Source organism: Glycine soja, chromosome 10 (assembly GCF_004193775.1).
Source record: "Glycine soja cultivar W05 chromosome 10, ASM419377v2, whole genome shotgun sequence".
NCBI classification, from domain to species: Eukaryota; Viridiplantae; Streptophyta; class Magnoliopsida; order Fabales; family Fabaceae; genus Glycine; species Glycine soja.
The window spans coordinates 50543929-50562235 of record NC_041011.1 but is presented as its reverse complement, the minus strand read 5'-3'; the positions used below and the strand labels follow the sequence as shown (position 1 = coordinate 50562235).

Genomic DNA, 18307 nt, shown 5'->3' with positions numbered 1-18307 from the left:
TAAATTTTTTTCATTTTATCTTTCTTTTCAGATTTTTATCATTTTTGCTTTCTTTTTTTTTCTCTTTCTTTGTTTTTAGAATTTTGTCATTTTTTCTTTCTTTCTTTTAAGTTTTTTTCTATTTACGTTTTCCCTCTATCTCTTTTCAGAATTTTGTCATTTTATCTTTCTTTCTTTTTTATTTTTTCTATTTAAGTTTTATTTTTTCTTTGTTTTCTTTTATGTTTTTATTTTTCTTTTTACATTTTTTCTTTCTTTTTTTTATTTTTTCTTTATACTTTCATATTATCATAAAATAAACATCTATATATAAAATCTTTAGACAAGAAAAAATATATTTTTATCCTTTTTTATTTATTGACACCTATTGTATGTTAGGATATTTTAGTTTTTTCAAGTATTTTTGTCCTTTTCTCTTTCTTTCTTTTCCGAATTTTTCCATTTTTTCTTTCTTTCTTTTTTGATTTTTTTCTATTTACGTCTTATTTTTCTTTGCTTTCTTTTATGTTTTCTTTTTATATCTTTTTTATTTTATATTTTTTTATACTTTTATATCATGATAAAATAAATTTTTATTATAAAATAATATTTTGTCTCTGTTTAATAACTTTATATATAAAAATTTTGTTGATTAATATTTATAGAATAATGTTGAATATCAGTTTTACATAATTATACAATAAATATTTTTACATAAATAACGTTAAAAAAACAGTGTTGAATTTTTTACATAAATACATCATAAATATATTGAAATAAAATTTATTAGATGAAAACATGTAAGAGCATTAACAATAATTTTAATTTTCTAATCAGGATTTGATTGAACTATTTTTTTATTGAATATTCTAATTGTTTTTTAGTTTTTAAAGAATATAAATGGCTAATTGTGCTTGTTTTAAAATAAATAATAATAATAATTTTATAAGTAGGTATATTTTGAGTTAGGTACAATGTTAGGTGAGAGAAATAGCTTTCACCAACCAAAAGTGAAGGAAATAGCAGGAAATGGACCGACTTAAGGGAAAGCCCAGCCCAATTCATCGGATGGTCATGGGTCCAACAAATGGACTTTTGAGCTGGATTACTTCATAGGGCAACCCCCAGCGGCAAGTAGCCTGCCTAAACCGATCAAGGATTTTTTTTTTATTTAATTTAATTAAAATACACTTGTGGACTTATAGTTTTATATTAGTTAAATTGTTGCGTAGGAAACTTAAGTTTGGTAATTTTTAATCAGGTCTTTGAAAAAAATCAATATGATCCTTAAATTCATTTGTTTTTTTAATTAGGACCAAAATTACTATAAATATTGTCATATTGAAATGACATGGGACAAAATCCTTCAACTAATTGAACAACTAAAATCACACAATTAAGATATGTGGAGGATCTAATTCATGCAATCAAAAATTATGAGACTAAAATTATAAAATTACAATACCCAACGAACTAAAAATATAATTAAGCTTAACTATTTCAATACAAATTGTCTCCATTTTGATTGAAAATAAAATATTGTATTAAAAATCTTAAAGCTAGCTCTAAGGTTGTAATTCCATGTGGAATAATCAATGGTTAGAAGTGTTGCACTTGTCCATGCTTCTTGTTGGAAGGCAAACTAGTCAAATGTCTAGTAGACATAGCAACGCGACAAACGGGAATGGATATGTTGTTTTTCGTTCCTGTTTTCATTTTCCAAAATCGTTCTCATCCACAATCTTCAATTGAGTATGAGTTTTTTTTTTCTACACAACAAACTAAGTGATGGAACCCATAGGGTCGGTGTAAATGTGTTTTTTTTAATCAATGGTGTAAGGGTATAATGTTATGTTACATTCACATGAGAGAAAATGATTTATTTAGCAAAAAAATTAATGTTTGATTCTCATCGTATATAAAATTTTATTGAGCTAACAGTAATTATATATTTTTAATGGGATTAATTTCTGAGCTAGTTATTACGGGATACTTGTGGACTTTGAACTTGAAAAAAAAAAACTAAGTCATGGGTCAAAGAAGGAATGAAGAGGCAATGATTATTTTACTACACAATCAACAAATAAATAAAGGGTTAATTTAAAGATTTTTTTCAACTTGGTTAAAAGGGAATTAGGGAGAGGAAATGGAATTAAACGAGCCATTTGTTTTGTCATGCTTGTTTTTTCTCAATGCGGGGTTGGTTTAAACGCTTCCCAAAAATTGTTTTTTGCTTATAGACAACAAAACTATAATAGTTTTGTTATAAGGAGTGGGAGAGTGAATCGATATTGTGCACACATAAGAAGGGATAAAATAAAGTAATATGAACGTCCGTGGGAGAATTTAAAATTAGGTGATATATAATCTTAATTGAAACTTTTATCTAGAACATTATTTTTTAGAGCAAATTACATTCACCTCTCATGTGTTTATTACTTATTATACTCATATTCCCTCATTGTTGAACCCCTGTACAAACCTCCCCTAACTTTTGGGGTTTTGTTACACAGACACCCCTCATACTGCAATACACTTTTTTTATGTTAACTCCAAATCATTATGCATTGCACACATGCTTGTTCAATGAAAAAATTAGACAAAATTACCTTCATCTTCTTAAGCACCCCAAATACTCAACCCGAGTTTAACTTCAAATCCCAGCATGGGTTTAACGTCAAGTAGTGAAAGTCAAATAGTCAATTCTAAAAACCATTAAACATAATAAGATGTTATCACGGTGAAAACATATTAAACATTTTATTATGTTTTGTTTTGTTATGATTAATTTTCATAAAAAAATCTAGTTTCCAATTATATTTTTTTCATTCATAAAATACTCAAATTTGATATCTTAATTAAAAGAATTGAGTCTAATTCTACTTAAACTAACAACTTATTGATTAAGAAGATATTATTAATTGTTAATTATTTGTATTAAATTAACTCTACTTATTAAATTATTGTTCACAATTTTGGAACTAAAAACTTATGACTTTAAATTTCATGTATTGTTAATGTAAATTATTCTATACTATTAAGCAACTAAAATTTATAATGAATAATTGATGTATTTTTAAAATAATTATTATAAAAATTAAGAAAATATTGATTTATGATTGGAGAAATATTGACACCATATGGTGGGGTTATTCGGATACTGAAGGTAACCTTGTTAAAGTTTTCTCTAGGAGACTGAACTTCTACTCTATTCTTGAAGCGGAATTTTGGGTAATGTTTTTTGTGTTGAGAATGGTGGAAGAAGCTGCAAGAAGATTATTTCAGAATTTGGTTGCTTGGAGGCTCTTAAAATAACGAATACTTATGTGCTGACACTCCTTTTATCCAGTTTGACTTTTCAACTTAATAGTGTGATTCATGTTTCTAGGGAGTCAAACATGTTAACAAATTCCTTTGCAAAATATGGTTTGACTAGTAGCTTTTTCTCAATCCCAGATTTAACTAAAAACTGTTTTTTATAAAGGATACGATATAACTATTTATTTTTTGAATAATAATTAATTTAGTTCTATGGCGCTTTGCCCATATCATTCCATATATATATATATATATATATATATATATATATATATATATATATATATATATACTCTCAATTTAAATTGGAAGAATTTGTAACAAAAAAATGGAACAACTTATTAAGTTTACAGATATCAAAGTATATCGTCTTCTAGTTAGATTGAAAAATTTAAGAGAGGTAATTATATTATAAAATCTCTACTAAAACAGAAAAGAAAAGAGCCAGGTCTAGATATTATGATAATTTAAAATCAAGAAAATTTCACTCTTCCAAGCTAAAGGAAAATAAAAATTATAGTTATTTATTATTATAGATTGATGTTAACATTTTTATCTTTTATTTGAGTTTATATTATTATTAATATTTTTTAAAAAATTGATATTTGATGTTTGGCGACAAAAAAACATAGGTGACAGAGGAAAGAAGATTCAAGGTTTAGTGTGGAGAGAAGTGTTTCTTTCCGCCATCTCCGATCCGAAGCAAAGCTTATGCAAACGTAGTTCTCGCCCTTTTCTGGTTCTCCTTTCCCCTCCCTCCCCAACGACACCCCATCAAATCAAAATCCAATCTCATATACATACATACATACATACATACACAACATCTACTTACAGTTACAACTAAACTAGAGAAAAAAAGAAATCTGTAATTAACAAACAGATCCATTTCTCTCTCCTTCAAAAAATCTCGCTTCTCTTCAATTTTCGGCCAATACCCTTCAAAACCCTAATCCTCTATCTCCTATGTTCCGCCCCGTTTTTTCCATTTCTGGGATGATGTATTTACATTTGGGCCTCTATCTGTGCATGCTTTCCGTGTGCTGCTCTGCGACTATGTCGTCTTCTTATTCCTTCGCGTCGCGCCGTTCGATCCTTCGAGAGGTTAACGACAAAGGCAAAAGTGGTGGTGGTGATCATCCCGATTATGCCGTTGAGCTGAACGCCACGAATTTCGATGCTCTTCTCAAGGACACCCCTGCTACTTTCGCCGTTGTTGAATTCTTTGCCCATTGGTTAGTAGTTATGATTTCTATTAAGTTGTTGTATTTTATGTGTTTCTGGTCGTAGAATTGTTTGAACTCTCTTCTGGGTGTTATAAAGTTCGGGTTTTTGTGGATTTTACTTTAAGGGTAGGAGTGCTTTTTATTTGTTTTTTTGTTCTGGGTTATTTGATGGAAAGGAGGGATGCCCTTTGATCTGCAAATTGGATCTGCAGTAATAGTAGTGAAGGGCGATGGATTCATGATGTATATTAATGGAAGGGTTTTGGAAATTTGGTTGATTGGTTTGTTGAGTTTGCTTTTTACAGAGAGGTGGTGTTTTCTATTGTTACTAGTAGTCCAGTTAAGGTAAGTGGAGCTGTAGAGAAACAGTCAGGGGAGCTCATGGTTTGTTTGTGCAATTGATGCTATGAGTAGTAAAGGGTTAAAAAAAGGCATAATACAGTGTGGTATAGTATCAACTATCAAGGCTTCAATTGAAAATGGTCTTTTTTTGTTCCATTCACTTTGTTTCCTCCTCTTTCAAACCTCTATGAGTTAATTTGAATAAACTCATAGGAGAGTATAATGAATCCAATTTCTCAAATAGGTTGAAAATTTAAAATCAATTTGGTGCATGTTTGATCAAAGATTATTTCAATATTTCTAGAAAATAATATTTTATTTTCCAAAAGCTCTCTTTGAAAACTGGCAAAAATGTGGGATTATTTCTCTGAAATAAAATTAATATACACCTCAACTTATAAGAAATTCTCATTTCTGTTGTGACCCTTTCTTCTCTGACAGGTGCCCTGCGTGCAGAAATTATAAGGTATTATTTGCTAAAAAGAATAATTAATTTATTGGGCTTTTTTTCAATGAATATTTCAACTCATCAGTATTATCTCACTGGAATTTTACTGCAGCCTCACTACGAAAAGGTCGCCAGATTATTTAATGGACCTGATGCAGTGCATCCAGGAATCGTATTAATGACAAGGGTTGATTGTGCATCAAAGGTGCGTGCATCTTATCTTACTTTCTTAATAAGGATAAGGACTTACGGTGAGGTTTAATGCTTATATTTTATACTAAACATGCCCTGGTGATTTGTACCTTTCTGTTCAATTTTTTGGCAGCACAGATAAATACTAAGCTATGTGATAAGTTTTCTGTTGGTCATTATCCTATGCTTTTTTGGGGCTCTCCTTCTAAATTTGTGGGTGCTGGTTGGGAACCTAAACAAGAGAAAAGTGATATACGTGTGATTGATGATGCACGCACTGCTGATCGGTTGCTTAATTGGATCAACAAGCAATTAGGCAGGTATGAGGTATAAATAAATTCATTGTTGATACAGTTATGAAATGGTAGGTGAATATTTTATTTAAACCAGATGATGTATATGAATTTTGGTTATCAACATTGTAGACATATAATGGACTACAAACTAGACAATAGGTAGTATGGAAAAATCAAAGTTCCAAGTGCAATAGTCTAGAATTATGAGGAAGCATTTCAATTGCCTCTGATGGAACCTGAAAATTGTCATCATATATTTTGCTTAAATCTGATGGAAATTATGTGCAACTTATAATGTTCATATGTTGCAGTTCATTTGGCCTGGATGATCAGAAATTTCAAAATGAGCTTCTTTCATCCAATGTATCAGACCCTGGGCAGGTCCTTTTCTTCACACGCCCACATATTTGATTTCCTTTCGTTTTATATTTGAAGGTACTGACTTATATGGTATGCATGACTTGGATAGATTGCAAGAGCTATCTATGATGTCGAAGAGGCAACTTCTACAGCTTTTGACATCATCTTAGAGCACAAGGTAGATTATTTATTTTCCCTGATTGGTCTTTTGTGCTCATTCTTTTGGTCCATTTAGATTTTAGTACAAATACTTTCTGTTTGGCAGATGATAAAACCGGGAACTCGTGCTTCACTTATAAAGTTTCTTCAGCTTTTAGCAGCTCATCATCCTTCTAGGAGGTAAGATGAACCTTTTACTGATCCGTCTGATCCTTTCTTCTCTGCCCTGTATTTAGTGTCATTTTTTTTGTGTTATATTTTTTTTTTCAGATGCCGGAAGGGTACTGCTGAATTTCTTGTGAGCTTTGATGACTTGTACCCAACAGATTTTGGGTCAACTAATAAGCAGGAAGATGATAAGAGTTCAGTTAGGAACCTAAAGATTTGTGGAAAAGATGTGCCTCGTGGATACTGGGTAGGATCTCAATCTTGTATTAAACCTTTTAGACATTTCTGTAATGTACTTCTGTTGGCTTTTGTATTTGTATTGTCTAATGTCTATAATATAGTCAACACTCAACTTCTGTTGGCTACTGTTATTAGATGAATCTTTGAAAGGTCTGTTCTCAGTAACCCGAATTTATGAATAGTCTATTCTTTTATTAAAGTTAGCACATTATATTATTGTTGAATTGTTACTAGAGTTGGATCTCATATCATTACTTGTTATGAAGTATTTGCAAGCAGACCTGTTTTTGAGAAAAAAAATAATTTTTAATGTCAATGAGCCATTCTATTTTGTATACTTGTGTGTATGTCATGATTTGTCCTCAAGGCTTTCCCATGAGAGGTAGGCAATCCTTTAGGTAGTTGTGGGTGGCTGTTGCAACATGCTGAGAACTTTTCCTTCTCTGACTTGCTTTCTATACTTTTTGCATCTTGTGTTCAGAGCACTGGTATCTGAGTATTTCCTCCGTTAATCTAAAGTAAATTAAGTTCCTATCATCATCCAATCCTGGTCAGCAAGCAGAGAGGGAGACAGAAGAAGATGAAAGTATGTCTAGGGTCTCCTAAAAAGAAAAGGAAAGCAGTGAGCCAAAGTAGGTGAAAAATACAACCAAAGTGTCCAATTTCTATGCTTTTCACTTTCAGTAGTGAAAATTCCCTTGAAACAATCTTGAGAAGGCCAAAACATTTTCATATCATGTAACAAATGTAAGGGACAAACCTGGAAAACATGGGTAACCCTCCCCAACTACACCATAAGACTGCATAATGGGTTGCATATAATGCTTCTGCATGGAAAACTTTCACCCTTTTTTATTTTTTTGTGTGTGTGTGTGTAACAAATGTAAGGGAAAATCCTGGAAAATATAGGCATTCATCTCCACATACACTATATAACTGTAAAATTGTCAAACTTCCCCATCTGGAAGATTCTATTGTTAACTGCTCATTTCTTGTAAATGAACAAACTTCATTCTAGCTTGGCAATTACCCCTACAAAGAATCATATAACTGCCAATAATATAGTCATCTTGTAATCATTGCGAAAAATAAAAGCTTGTTATGACTTATTTGGGGAGTTGTTGTATTCTCTTTTTCTAAGCCTATGTTCAATGGGATTTGAAGATGAAGTTACATACATACATGCATATTGTGTTAAGTACATTTTATTATAATTCATAATGTTGTCTTCACTAATTAAACTTTGAATTTACTTTGCATGAGAACATTCCTGATTGTTTTGATTTATTTGATTTTTCTTTTGCAGATGTTCTGCCGTGGCAGTAAGAATGAAACCAGAGGCTTTAGGTAATACTTTACCTTCCATGTTTTGTCTAGTTCCATATCCAATCAACATATTCAACTTCCTCATATCAACTACCCTTGTTTTCATTTAAAATTAAGTTGGTATCCCACTGAGTCGTTTCACTCCTGTCACATATGATATTTTGATCTGTGACTATTTTTGTATGAAAAGAAATGTGTATATACCAAGGATTAAGACCTACCTAAGTAAACCTTAGATTGTGCATTGACTGCAAGCCATTGATTACAAACCAGATTGGACCAGCTGATTTGACTGAAAACCCGGTGAATTGGTCAGGTGTTTGTCCATTTAACCAAAACTTGTTAATTTGGCCAGTCATGAACTTGTTTGAACTGTATTTTTTTTTTTATTTCTTATTTTTCTATTCAACTAGAACTATTGTTTTAGTCAAATAAAATGACAAGTACTAAGGGGTCTAGCTCTGTTGATTGAGCAGTGCATGTGAGTTGTTGTAAACTATCTAGTACCTGAGCTCAATTCCTACGAATCAAAAAATAAAAAATAACATGCCAAGTTACAAAGGTCCTTGTATATGATGTTTACTTACAGGTTGATATTCTTTAGCTTATTGATTTTGTTTATCTTATGGGACATATAATATGGTTATTTCATGCTAATTTAAAATTTTACCTAACTTTATTTTTTATGGTTGTGTTTGTTTATTACATAATATATTATTAGTATAATATTAAAAATATATATAGTTGATTATTTCCGGCTCTGATCAATCTGATTTTTAAAACATTTCTGCAAACCATCTCCATGACATATCTTCACTGGATAGCCTGTCTTATCTCTCTGTTATTACAGTTGTGGTTTATGGGTTCTTCTGCATTCACTCTCTGTGAGGATTGATGATGGAGAGAGCCAGTTTACATTTAATGCAATATGTGATTTTGTTCACAACTTCTTCATCTGTGAGGAATGCCGACAACATTTCTATAAGATGTGTTCAAGGTAAGGGAATTGATAGTTACTAATGCCAATATCATTCAAGGTCCTTTTCTTTCGACTCTTCTAATTTTGAATTCAATTCGCAGCGTTTCTAGTCCTTTCAACAAAGCCCGTGACTTTGCTCTCTGGTTGTGGAGTTCCCATAACAAGGTAAACGAGAGATTGATGAAAGAAGAAGCATCCCTAGACACTGCTGACCCCAAATTCCCAAAGACAATTTGGCCACCGAAGCAGCTTTGCTCTTCCTGTTATGTAAGCTTTGACCAGAGGAACAACAAAATGGAATGGAACCAAGATGAGGTCTTTAAGTTTTTGACTGATTACTACGGTAAAATGCTAGCATCTCTGTACAAGGACAGGAGTATTGTCGGAAATGACGGAAGGGAAGGAGCTGTTGAAGAATTAATAGTAGCAACTAATGCAATTGTGGTGCCTGTGGGAGCTGCATTGGCTATTGCTGTTGCTAGCTGTGCTTTTGGAGCACTTGCTTGCTACTGGCGTTCACAGCAAAAGAGTCGGAAGTATTTTCACCACCTACACTCTTTAAAGAACATTTGATAATTAGGAGGGTAATGAACTCTTTCAAAATTAACTAATGACTGGGTCCTGAAGAATTAAAAGGGGGGGGGGGGGGGGGGGGGGGGGGAATAAGGAGAGAGAGATTGTGTTCTCGAGTTGTTGAGAGATTCTTCATATTAATAACTTATTTTTGTTTTGTTTGCATAATGTTTCAGGCCTAGAAGAACGTTTTAGTAGGAATTGTAGACAAGTACACTTCAAGGCATGAGGTGCATAGCAGCTTTCATAGGCATCCAATTATTATGGTCTCACTCCAAAGAGTCTTGCAAAAGTTCCTTTTTGAATCTATCCTTAATAGAATGTACAGAATACAATTCTTGATTTGGAGACCATTACTGATCTGTGCTATTTTCTTTCACTTTTTTGGCGTTGAGTTCACATCTACTATACAACCTAGGAATTTGGGGTAAAGGAGCACATGACATGTAACATTTTTGTTTTGTAATTTGGGATTATTTTTTCAATATCAAAGTAACTGTATAAGCTATAAAGCATGAATTACATTATTGTCTGGTTCACTTTTACTGAACATTTGAATGAAATCACAAAAGTCTAAAAGATTTTCATTTGATGAGTCTCTTTGGTTCGGTTCAGTTTTCTAAAAGGTTTCCGCGGTTTAATTTAATTTAATTTTATTAGTTCCATCATCCATGCTACTTATTGAATTACTTCAAATCTGCAAGACGTAATCATCTGTAAATGATTTTTATTAAGACAAATTTTAGATGGCAGATATTTAGGTTTTTGTGGCAATACTTTTATATTGAAATTGTATTTCTATAACATGCATAGTAAAAAAATGCATTAAATTTCAGTATAAGTTACTGAGACGAAACTTCAAATTTAATTAGAAACTTATACCAAAAATACTTGAAAGAATAACATTTATAATGTCCTAAATGTCAGCCAATAGCAAATTTTAAAAATATTATAGTAAACCCATTAATTTTTTTGAAATAGAGTTCTACTGAGAAAATAAAAAACAATGGAATTATCAGGATTGAAATTTGAAAGAATAAAATATCATTTTGAACTTTGGTTCCAGTGGCAGTTTTTGGGTGCTGTAACTTGAGTGGTGCTAGAAGTGGTCATTCCTTTGGCTGGGAGAATCATATAGTAAAGTAGAGGATAGCTAGCAGAATTTGGTAACGAAGGACTAAAGAAAAAAATGAAAACAGACCAAGGTAACAATGAATCAGAATAGGACTTAAATGCAACGATAATGAGGAAATCAAGAGATTACCGAGGGTCTATTGACTATTGACTATTGTTTATATCAATTGGAGGGCTATTCTAGAGTTGAAAAAGAGACATGCATATCTAGACCCTGGATAATGAGTTTCAACTAGTGACTGACAAGGATGCCAAGTGAATATTACTGCATATACAATGTCACTTTCTATGGCTTTTCATTAATTAATGACCTGGCCATACAAGTAATATGAAACTCAAAAGAAGACAGAAGAAGCTAGCTAGCATCCTATAGTGAAATTAATGCCCCAAAAGTACCCTACCTAACTTTCATTGCAATATATACAAGTCATCCATTTTTCATATCTACCCTTGTAATTTTCTCTATTTAAATATAAATTTCTATCTATACATCTGAACAATTCCAATCAGTAAGCAGAAACAGAAATGTAAATGTATAACTTGCTGCTGCCAAGACTTCCCGAAGAGTAGGTTATAGCAAAGGGACTTGGTAACACAAGTGGCATGCAATGCCTCTTATGAGAGCTACAACAACTGTTGCACATCTGGATTTCAGTGTCCCCATCCCTTAGCAAACTCGAGGTTCTCGGGGAAGTTGTCCCCATCTAATTTACATAAAAAATCAGAAGACAAAGTGCAGCATCTCAAGGCAAGAGCTTTTCATAATTCATTTACTTCAGGTGGCTACTGGCTACGATATTTTTACAGTACATGTATGACATGAGGCTGAGGCTGAGACTGCAAATCTGCTTGCTCACTTTCATCGTCAGATGAACTGGCCGAGGCACTAAGATGCTCCTAACAGTTACAAATGGCCAAGCAAAAATACAAGAGACTTTCATTATATGTAATTAGATGATTCATATGATATAGTGAATCTGAATCATGGGAAAGAGACAAAGGGTTAACCCATGGTAGAGTAAGAGGTAGAGACTTACTCGATTTTGTCTCCGATGCCGCTGGATTAATGCAACTGCTCTAACCATGAAGTATATAGGAAGAACAACTCCCGCAGTCCGAAATAACAAAAGCTATCAAAACTCCATTAAATTGAATAAACCTTGGTAAGTAAGAGTACGATCTATGCGCTTGCTAAAATTATAAGTAGAATTATGCAAAACGTACCAAAAAGAGTGGGAAAGAATACTCCTTGTTTCCACTGATTACAAGGGGAAGTGTATGTCTTAAAATCAGAAGAACCATGAACTGTACAAAAGCAATGAAGATTAGGAAATTGTCATAGCCAGTAGGTGTAAAGGCATAGTGGCATACGTGCATAAGAGAAGAGAGGTTACAATGACAGCAATTGAACGACAGCAAATCAAACTTCCAGTAGCAGAGGCTGAATACTGATCATAGTTAGAAGTGGTAAGGTTCTGATCAGTGGGGACCATGCTAACCAAATGAGTACTATTCAAGTCTCTTCTTGAAATCTCCCAATTTCCCCTGAAATCAGTGGGGGCACATTGGAAAATTGAAAGGTAAAAACAAGGTTCACCAAATAACTTATGGGGGAAAAATAAGAATATTGCATGGAAATTACCTAAAACTCATTGGAATACGTCCAAACTGAAATAGTGGTGGAGGAGCAGTATAGCCAGGCTTGAATTGCTGAAATTTACAATATAGAAAAATCATCACTTGTAACCAATTCAGGTGAAAAACAATATGACAAATATAAGGACTACCCACGGCAGTATAATCATTAATCAGGCTTGAATTGCTGAAATTTACAATATAGGGAAAATAACCAATTAACCAAATCAGGTGAAAAGATAAGATATAAAATGATACCCAAAAACCCAAACAATCCAGATGCTGCCAGGTATGCAGAAAGAGTAAGAGAATTAGGGATGAGAACAAATTTAAGTTTACCTGGTGGCATATCTCACATGTGGTGTCACCCTTCTCATTACACCATCGTTGTATACATCTGCGGTGGGCGTACTGCAAAAATAATCAATAAAGTGAACAAAGTTTAAGCCTTAGCTTTGGCAGGTAAAAATAAAAAATTTGATCAAGATATCCAGCAATTACTCCTTAAAGAGTTATATCAAGACCAGACAACGGTTAGAGTTAGAAAAATATCTGCAGTTAGTATATGTGCAACTAATAAAATAAAGAGTCAAACACAGCGTGTACTAATCAAATTATCTTTGTTTCCTGGCATTTCATCAAAATCCTTGGGTTTATCTTGGGTGGAAGCGAGGTCTTGTATGACTAAATTGGTAACTGACATGTTAAAATGGTAATTGTTTTCACCTCTACAAATGCAACCATATAACTGAACTACAAACACAAATAGTTTTTATTGTTATAAATAAGAAACCCGTTAAAATCACTAAAAATGTGTCCATTACAACAGAATTGGTTTTCCATTGAATTTTATAAAACGCAGATACCATGTATTCATGTTACAAATAAAACAACACAAATTAAAAGGCTTAATCACTTTTACAAATCAAAACATACGATTATGAATATAGACCAGTAAAAGAACTAACCTTCAAACTACCACAACAAGAGCAGGGTGTCTCCATATTGGAATCTTCATCATCATCATGACATATCCTGCATTCTACCACCTTCCCTGGAAATTTGATATCATCCACACCCATCTTCATCAAATTGAGATCAATTTTTGCATCATTCCCCGCAGAGGATGCAGCCAGTATTGACCTATTTCTGCTTTCAAGTGCAGCTTCTAATGTGGACTCAGTAAGCAATCGATCAACCAGCAACTCAAAGTGATCCCCCATCTTTAAATACCACAATTCACTACCACACTCCAAGGAATTCTAGATTCTGTGTATCTAAACCAACCTCTAGGCCAAGTAAATATCCTTCCTACAGAAATTCTGGAAATGAAACCCACATGCAAGTAAAGAAACAAAAAAAGCATGTTAGCAACATCGAGAAGCATATTTAGAAAGGGTCAATTTTTCCATTTGGGTGCTCATAAAATTGGCGAATTTTTATCTTCATGCAGATATTCCCAGTTAGCTGGACCCCACATAATGCTTGTTGAAATAGGGGGATCAATATCATAAACACAAAGGTCCAAAAGTGGAACAAACACACCCCATCCACAACAACAACATTGATTTTATAAAAGTTAATCGAATCTCAGAAACGGTTGCAAACACCAACACAACTGACAAATTAAACTGAATCAATTAATTTCAAAATTCAATGTCAGAAAAATGAGAAATTTGTATCATTTATAGTGAAAAACGCAGCAACTTAAAAAATAAATAAATAAATAAAAAGGATACGCCCCCAGTAAGTCCAAAGACATTAGAGAGAAAAGAAAGTACCCACCCAGAAAAAGGTTAAGGGGAGATACCCAGATGAAAAAAACGGAACAAGAGAACAAAAAACGAGCACCTTTAGTCACAGAATGACTTAAAAAGAGAAAAGAAGTATCGGAATTGAAAAGGGATGGGGTGGAAAGGGAATGGGAATCTTACAAGAAGGGGATCGCATTTGGTTGAAGCTAAGAAAGCCAAGGCTTTTATCTTTCAACTCTTGGAAGTGATGATAAAAAAGGAAAAAAGGTTAGCTTTGTAGATACTTGAGGGGAATAAGAGGTTTGGGAATGAAGCAAGAGATTGAGTGTGGTTGATGATGTGCAAAGGCAAATACAATGAGAGATGCGATGAGATTTTCCCTCGTATCGTTCGTTGTGTTTATATATAAGAATGAATGTTGTTGTTTGTGAGAGAAGAGGATGGGACCGCCATGGTTGTGGAATATGAAAATGAATCAATTCAACTCTTTCACCGTTGCGTTGCGTTGCGTTTGCTACCCCAAACTCTCTCTCCTTCGTCCTTTCTCTAGCTAACTACCTCACCCATGGGCTTAGTGTGCCATCAACGTGTCCTAACTGAATAACAATAGTTGTCACATAATCTACAATCTACAACAATAAACAGATATTAACTTTTTATTTTTTAAGATAAAAAATACTAATTTTAGTATCTTATTTTTAAGATAAAATAAGTTATCCACAGTAATAAAATTTGGTACATATGAAAATTAAAGAAAAAAATAATACACTTTTACATTTTCATCTAATTATAAATTAATATATATGATAATTAATATTTATAATAGTTATTTTTAAAATTTATACAAACGATATCTTTTTTATTGATTAAATTCATTTTTTAATGACTTAAATATGTTTTAATTTACTGCAAATATGATTCTATCTAATTTTAATTCGTGTAAAAAGATTTATTACTTTTAAATACCTAATATTTTTTTCTTAGTGTTCTATTTAAATCCTTTTTTTATCAGCATTTTATTTAAATTTTATCATTAACTCTAACTATTTTTTTAATAAGATTGACGTAAGGTATCTATTCATTTTGTTAATGATTAATATTTATAAAAAAAATCTCATTATCTACCTTTAGTGAAATATTTCTTATCAATTATTATATTTTTTTTCTGCTATAAAATTTAAACTTAAAACCTTTTTTTAAGGTAATCAAATTTAATAACACTTTGGAACAATCACTTGTTATTTTTAGTAACTCTAGCTAATTGAGTGTTGACATACTCTACAGAATCTTGAATGAAAATGCATATAAAAAATGCTAAATTTTGCATACGACATTTTATGCATGTTTTCAGGCTTCTCTCTCTGGGGCTTGGAAGGAATGGATTGTTCATTCTTTCAGTTTCAGCATAAACAATTATGAAATAACCGCTTCTATTTGGACTTTGGAGGATGAAAGAGGAAAAACAGACATTCGTCTTTTTCAATCTTTGGTGAAGTAAAAGCTTTGTACATGGAACTGGTAGAAGAAGCCATTTGATCAAAGCGTCACTCTATTGTATTGCATTGCTCTATTACCGACTTCAAAGGTTATAATTTACCTTTTTTTTTTATACTTCTTCAAATTTATTGAAATTACACATGATACATATATATTTATATTTACATTGCTTTAACCTATTTTTATCTATTGTTAAAGAGTATACGTTATCATATTATATTTATATTATTATGCAAAATTAAGGAATGTGAGGGTAATTTGCCCAATTTTTCATAATAAAAAATAAAACTTTTTTTAAAATATATATTGAAACATATATGCAGAACTAATGATATTAAATTAAATTGTTTTTGAAATGTAATAAGACAGAGTAGCTATGCTTGGTAACCGACTGCTTTATTTATTCGATCCCTCAAGGTTGATCATATACTTGAGGAAATAGAAACCAGGCAATCAATTCCTTAAATTATAAAAAAAAACCCATTGTGACAATCATACATTGATATTATGTTTGAAGGATTTCCTGGACAGACATGATGACAATTGCTCTAATGATAAAATTGCACACTTTTTTTAAACAAAAACTTATTCTTAAGTTTAAGAACCCAATAACTTCTATTTGAGACGCTCTAATTTTTTTTATATAAATGTATAAAATAAATAATACACGCGGAAATTTATCAATTTATATTGTATCTTTTGTTCTGTTTTTATTCTTGGCACATCTTGTGCTAGACTTAGAATGTTGTTAATAAATCTGTTTTAATTTGCTTATTTTTATAAAAACGAATCTGCTTTGCTTATAAAAATTATGATAAATTTATTAATTTTTATAATATTTTTTTTAAAAAAATCATACTAATATTTTTTTTTGATAATTTGACAATATAAAAAGTTTTACAGTGAAACTTTATTAAATCCAAGTCTATATAATCATGGCCAGACAAAAATTGAATAGAGATCAGCTCCAAACAAAAGGAAACCAGATACTTGTTGACACATAGTAGTACGATGCAAGACAATTAATTAATTTCCTTTGACTTACGACATTTTCCATTTTATATATGATTGATTTCCATGATGTTATTTTCCTCCATCACCAACCCCATAAAGTAAAAACAATAAAAATGTAAATAATTCTCTCTTATTAATTATGCTTATGTAAAGCTTTATGCTAAAGTGAAAGTTAAAGTATCAGCCGTGATATAAGATAAAAATAAAACATAACACGGTGAAGTATCGTGTTAGTAAATAAATAAATAAAAGCTAAAGTTTTAAGACTGATTCACTTTAAAAAAAACATTAGTAAGTCTTAACTTTAAGTTCCATTAAACAACATTAAATTAAATATAAAAGGATTTTAATTAGACCATTGCATGCAACCCAAGATGCCAATAAATAAAAACACGAGTCTAGTACTTGAATCAAATGACAGTTAGCGTCAATGCGTCATTGACTCTTAAACTCAAGAACATCATTGTGTACAAAAAAATTCAGTATATATATATATATATATATATATTAGAAAACGTCAATTTAATTAGTATCATAAGAACATAAGCATTAGGTTAACCCACGACAATTATGATGTTTGACTGGTTAGGTTGGGCAAAGTCGAAGGATGTGGACTTTATTCATGCACAATGTCAATATATCCCATTTAAAATATGATCTCCATTCTCACTTTCTCTTAATTTATAAGGATATATATTTTGATTATTCGATCTGGCTCCTTTTGCTCCTGCTCCATTCCTCACTTTCTCTTAATTTATAAGGATATATATTTTGATTATTCGATCTGGCTCCTTTTACTCCTGCTCCATTCAAATCATGGAGGACTATGTAAATCTTGTGGGTACAAATAATCAGATTCGAATTATTGTGTAGGTGAACGACCAAACTAATTTAGGAGTTTATAAGTGCACGGAAAGAATACCAAAGATGGTGCCTGATGAAACTGATTTTAACTTATTTAGAAACTTTTTTAGTCAAAAGATGAAAAGCCAACATGGCCTAAAACTATAAATACGTGCTTATTGAATTATTGAGTTAGAGTTAGTAGATTTGTTAATTTGGTTTATAAATTCAAACTTTCCTGTGGCCATTATTAAAGGGAAAAAAAAAACTAAAAATGGCTAGTTAAATTTAGAGTTATTCTCTTAAAAGTTGAAATCATTCATGAGCTGCTAGAAGCTAACAAATGTACTAACTTTTGGACAGGTGTAGGTAACAAGAGATGTTGATATTTGCATATCAATATCATATCATGATAGTTATTTCTTGTTGCTGCAGCCTGCAGCACTGGCTTTTACCTCATTATGATATAAATTCTTCCTTATAGATGAAATCATATATAGAACAATCGCTAAAGATTATAAATAAGATGAAAGCACCACTCTAGATTATAATTTTGGATTTAACTAGAATAAAGAAAAACGGTTTCGCGTAAATTTCACGTACTCAATTTTTGGTATTGATGATCTAATTGATCACTTGATCAAGTGTGTTTGGAATAGCTTCACAACAATAAAATGAAGCAACAAACGATTTTTTTATTTTATTTTATGAGTTGGATCAATTTTCATATGTTTTGAAAACACTCAGAATCAACAACATAATTCAGGTTATTGCTCCCTTTTTTGACTTCTAGAAGATCAATCTGAAATGTAAAATTATATTTT

At 31.6% G+C, this 18307-nt stretch overlaps 2 protein-coding genes across 3 annotated transcripts; one reads left to right on the top strand and one right to left on the bottom strand.

The window, feature by feature from the left end:
- Positions 1-3913: 3913 nt before the first annotated feature.
- On the top strand, positions 3914-10196 carry LOC114370723 (sulfhydryl oxidase 2-like). 2 transcript variants are annotated; one of them, XM_028328118.1, is made up of 12 exons: positions 3914-4532; positions 5307-5331; positions 5426-5518; positions 5644-5825; positions 6113-6182; positions 6271-6339; positions 6427-6500; positions 6591-6735; positions 8035-8075; positions 8905-9051; positions 9135-9569; positions 9783-10196. In XM_028328118.1, exons 1-12 carry the CDS (start codon positions 4264-4266, stop codon positions 9799-9801), a joined length of 1569 nt encoding a protein of 522 aa, XP_028183919.1. In that variant the 5' UTR covers positions 3914-4263; the 3' UTR covers positions 9802-10196. The 2 variants fall into 2 exon arrangements, with proteins under 2 accessions (XP_028183919.1, XP_028183918.1); XM_028328117.1 differs by having other exon boundaries at positions 9135-9617.
- Positions 10197-10973: 777 nt separating this feature from the next.
- LOC114370724 lies at positions 10974-14701 on the bottom strand. The gene is made up of 8 exons (XM_028328119.1): positions 14310-14701; positions 13344-13697; positions 12715-12786; positions 12383-12450; positions 12135-12285; positions 11965-12045; positions 11778-11870; positions 10974-11637 (listed from the first exon to the last, which is right to left on the bottom strand). Exons 2-8 carry the CDS (start codon positions 13596-13598, stop codon positions 11542-11544), a joined length of 816 nt encoding a protein of 271 aa, XP_028183920.1. The 5' UTR covers positions 13599-13697; positions 14310-14701; the 3' UTR covers positions 10974-11541.
- Between the last annotated feature and the right edge of the window lie 3606 nt (positions 14702-18307).

Bases quoted from the DNA above. Each gene is read 5' to 3' on its own strand.
- LOC114370723 (XM_028328117.1), top strand. From the start codon at position 4,264: ATGTTCCGCCCCGTTTTTTCCATTTCTGGGATGATGTATTTACATTTG. The intron at 5,332-5,425 runs GTATTATTTGCT...ATTTTACTGCAG, and splicing joins CTGCGTGCAGAAATTATAAG to CCTCACTACGAAAAGGTCGC. The intron at 5,519-5,643 runs GTGCGTGCATCT...TTGGCAGCACAG, and splicing joins GGGTTGATTGTGCATCAAAG to ATAAATACTAAGCTATGTGA.
- LOC114370724 (XM_028328119.1), bottom strand. From the start codon at position 13,598: ATGGGGGATCACTTTGAGTTGCTGGTTGATCGATTGCTTACTGAGTCC. The intron at 12,451-12,714 runs GTAAACTTAAAT...TGTAAATTTCAG, and splicing joins CATGTGAGATATGCCACCAG to CAATTCAAGCCTGGCTATAC. The intron at 11,638-11,777 runs GTAAGTCTCTAC...TGTAACTGTTAG, and splicing joins GGCATCGGAGACAAAATCGA to GAGCATCTTAGTGCCTCGGC.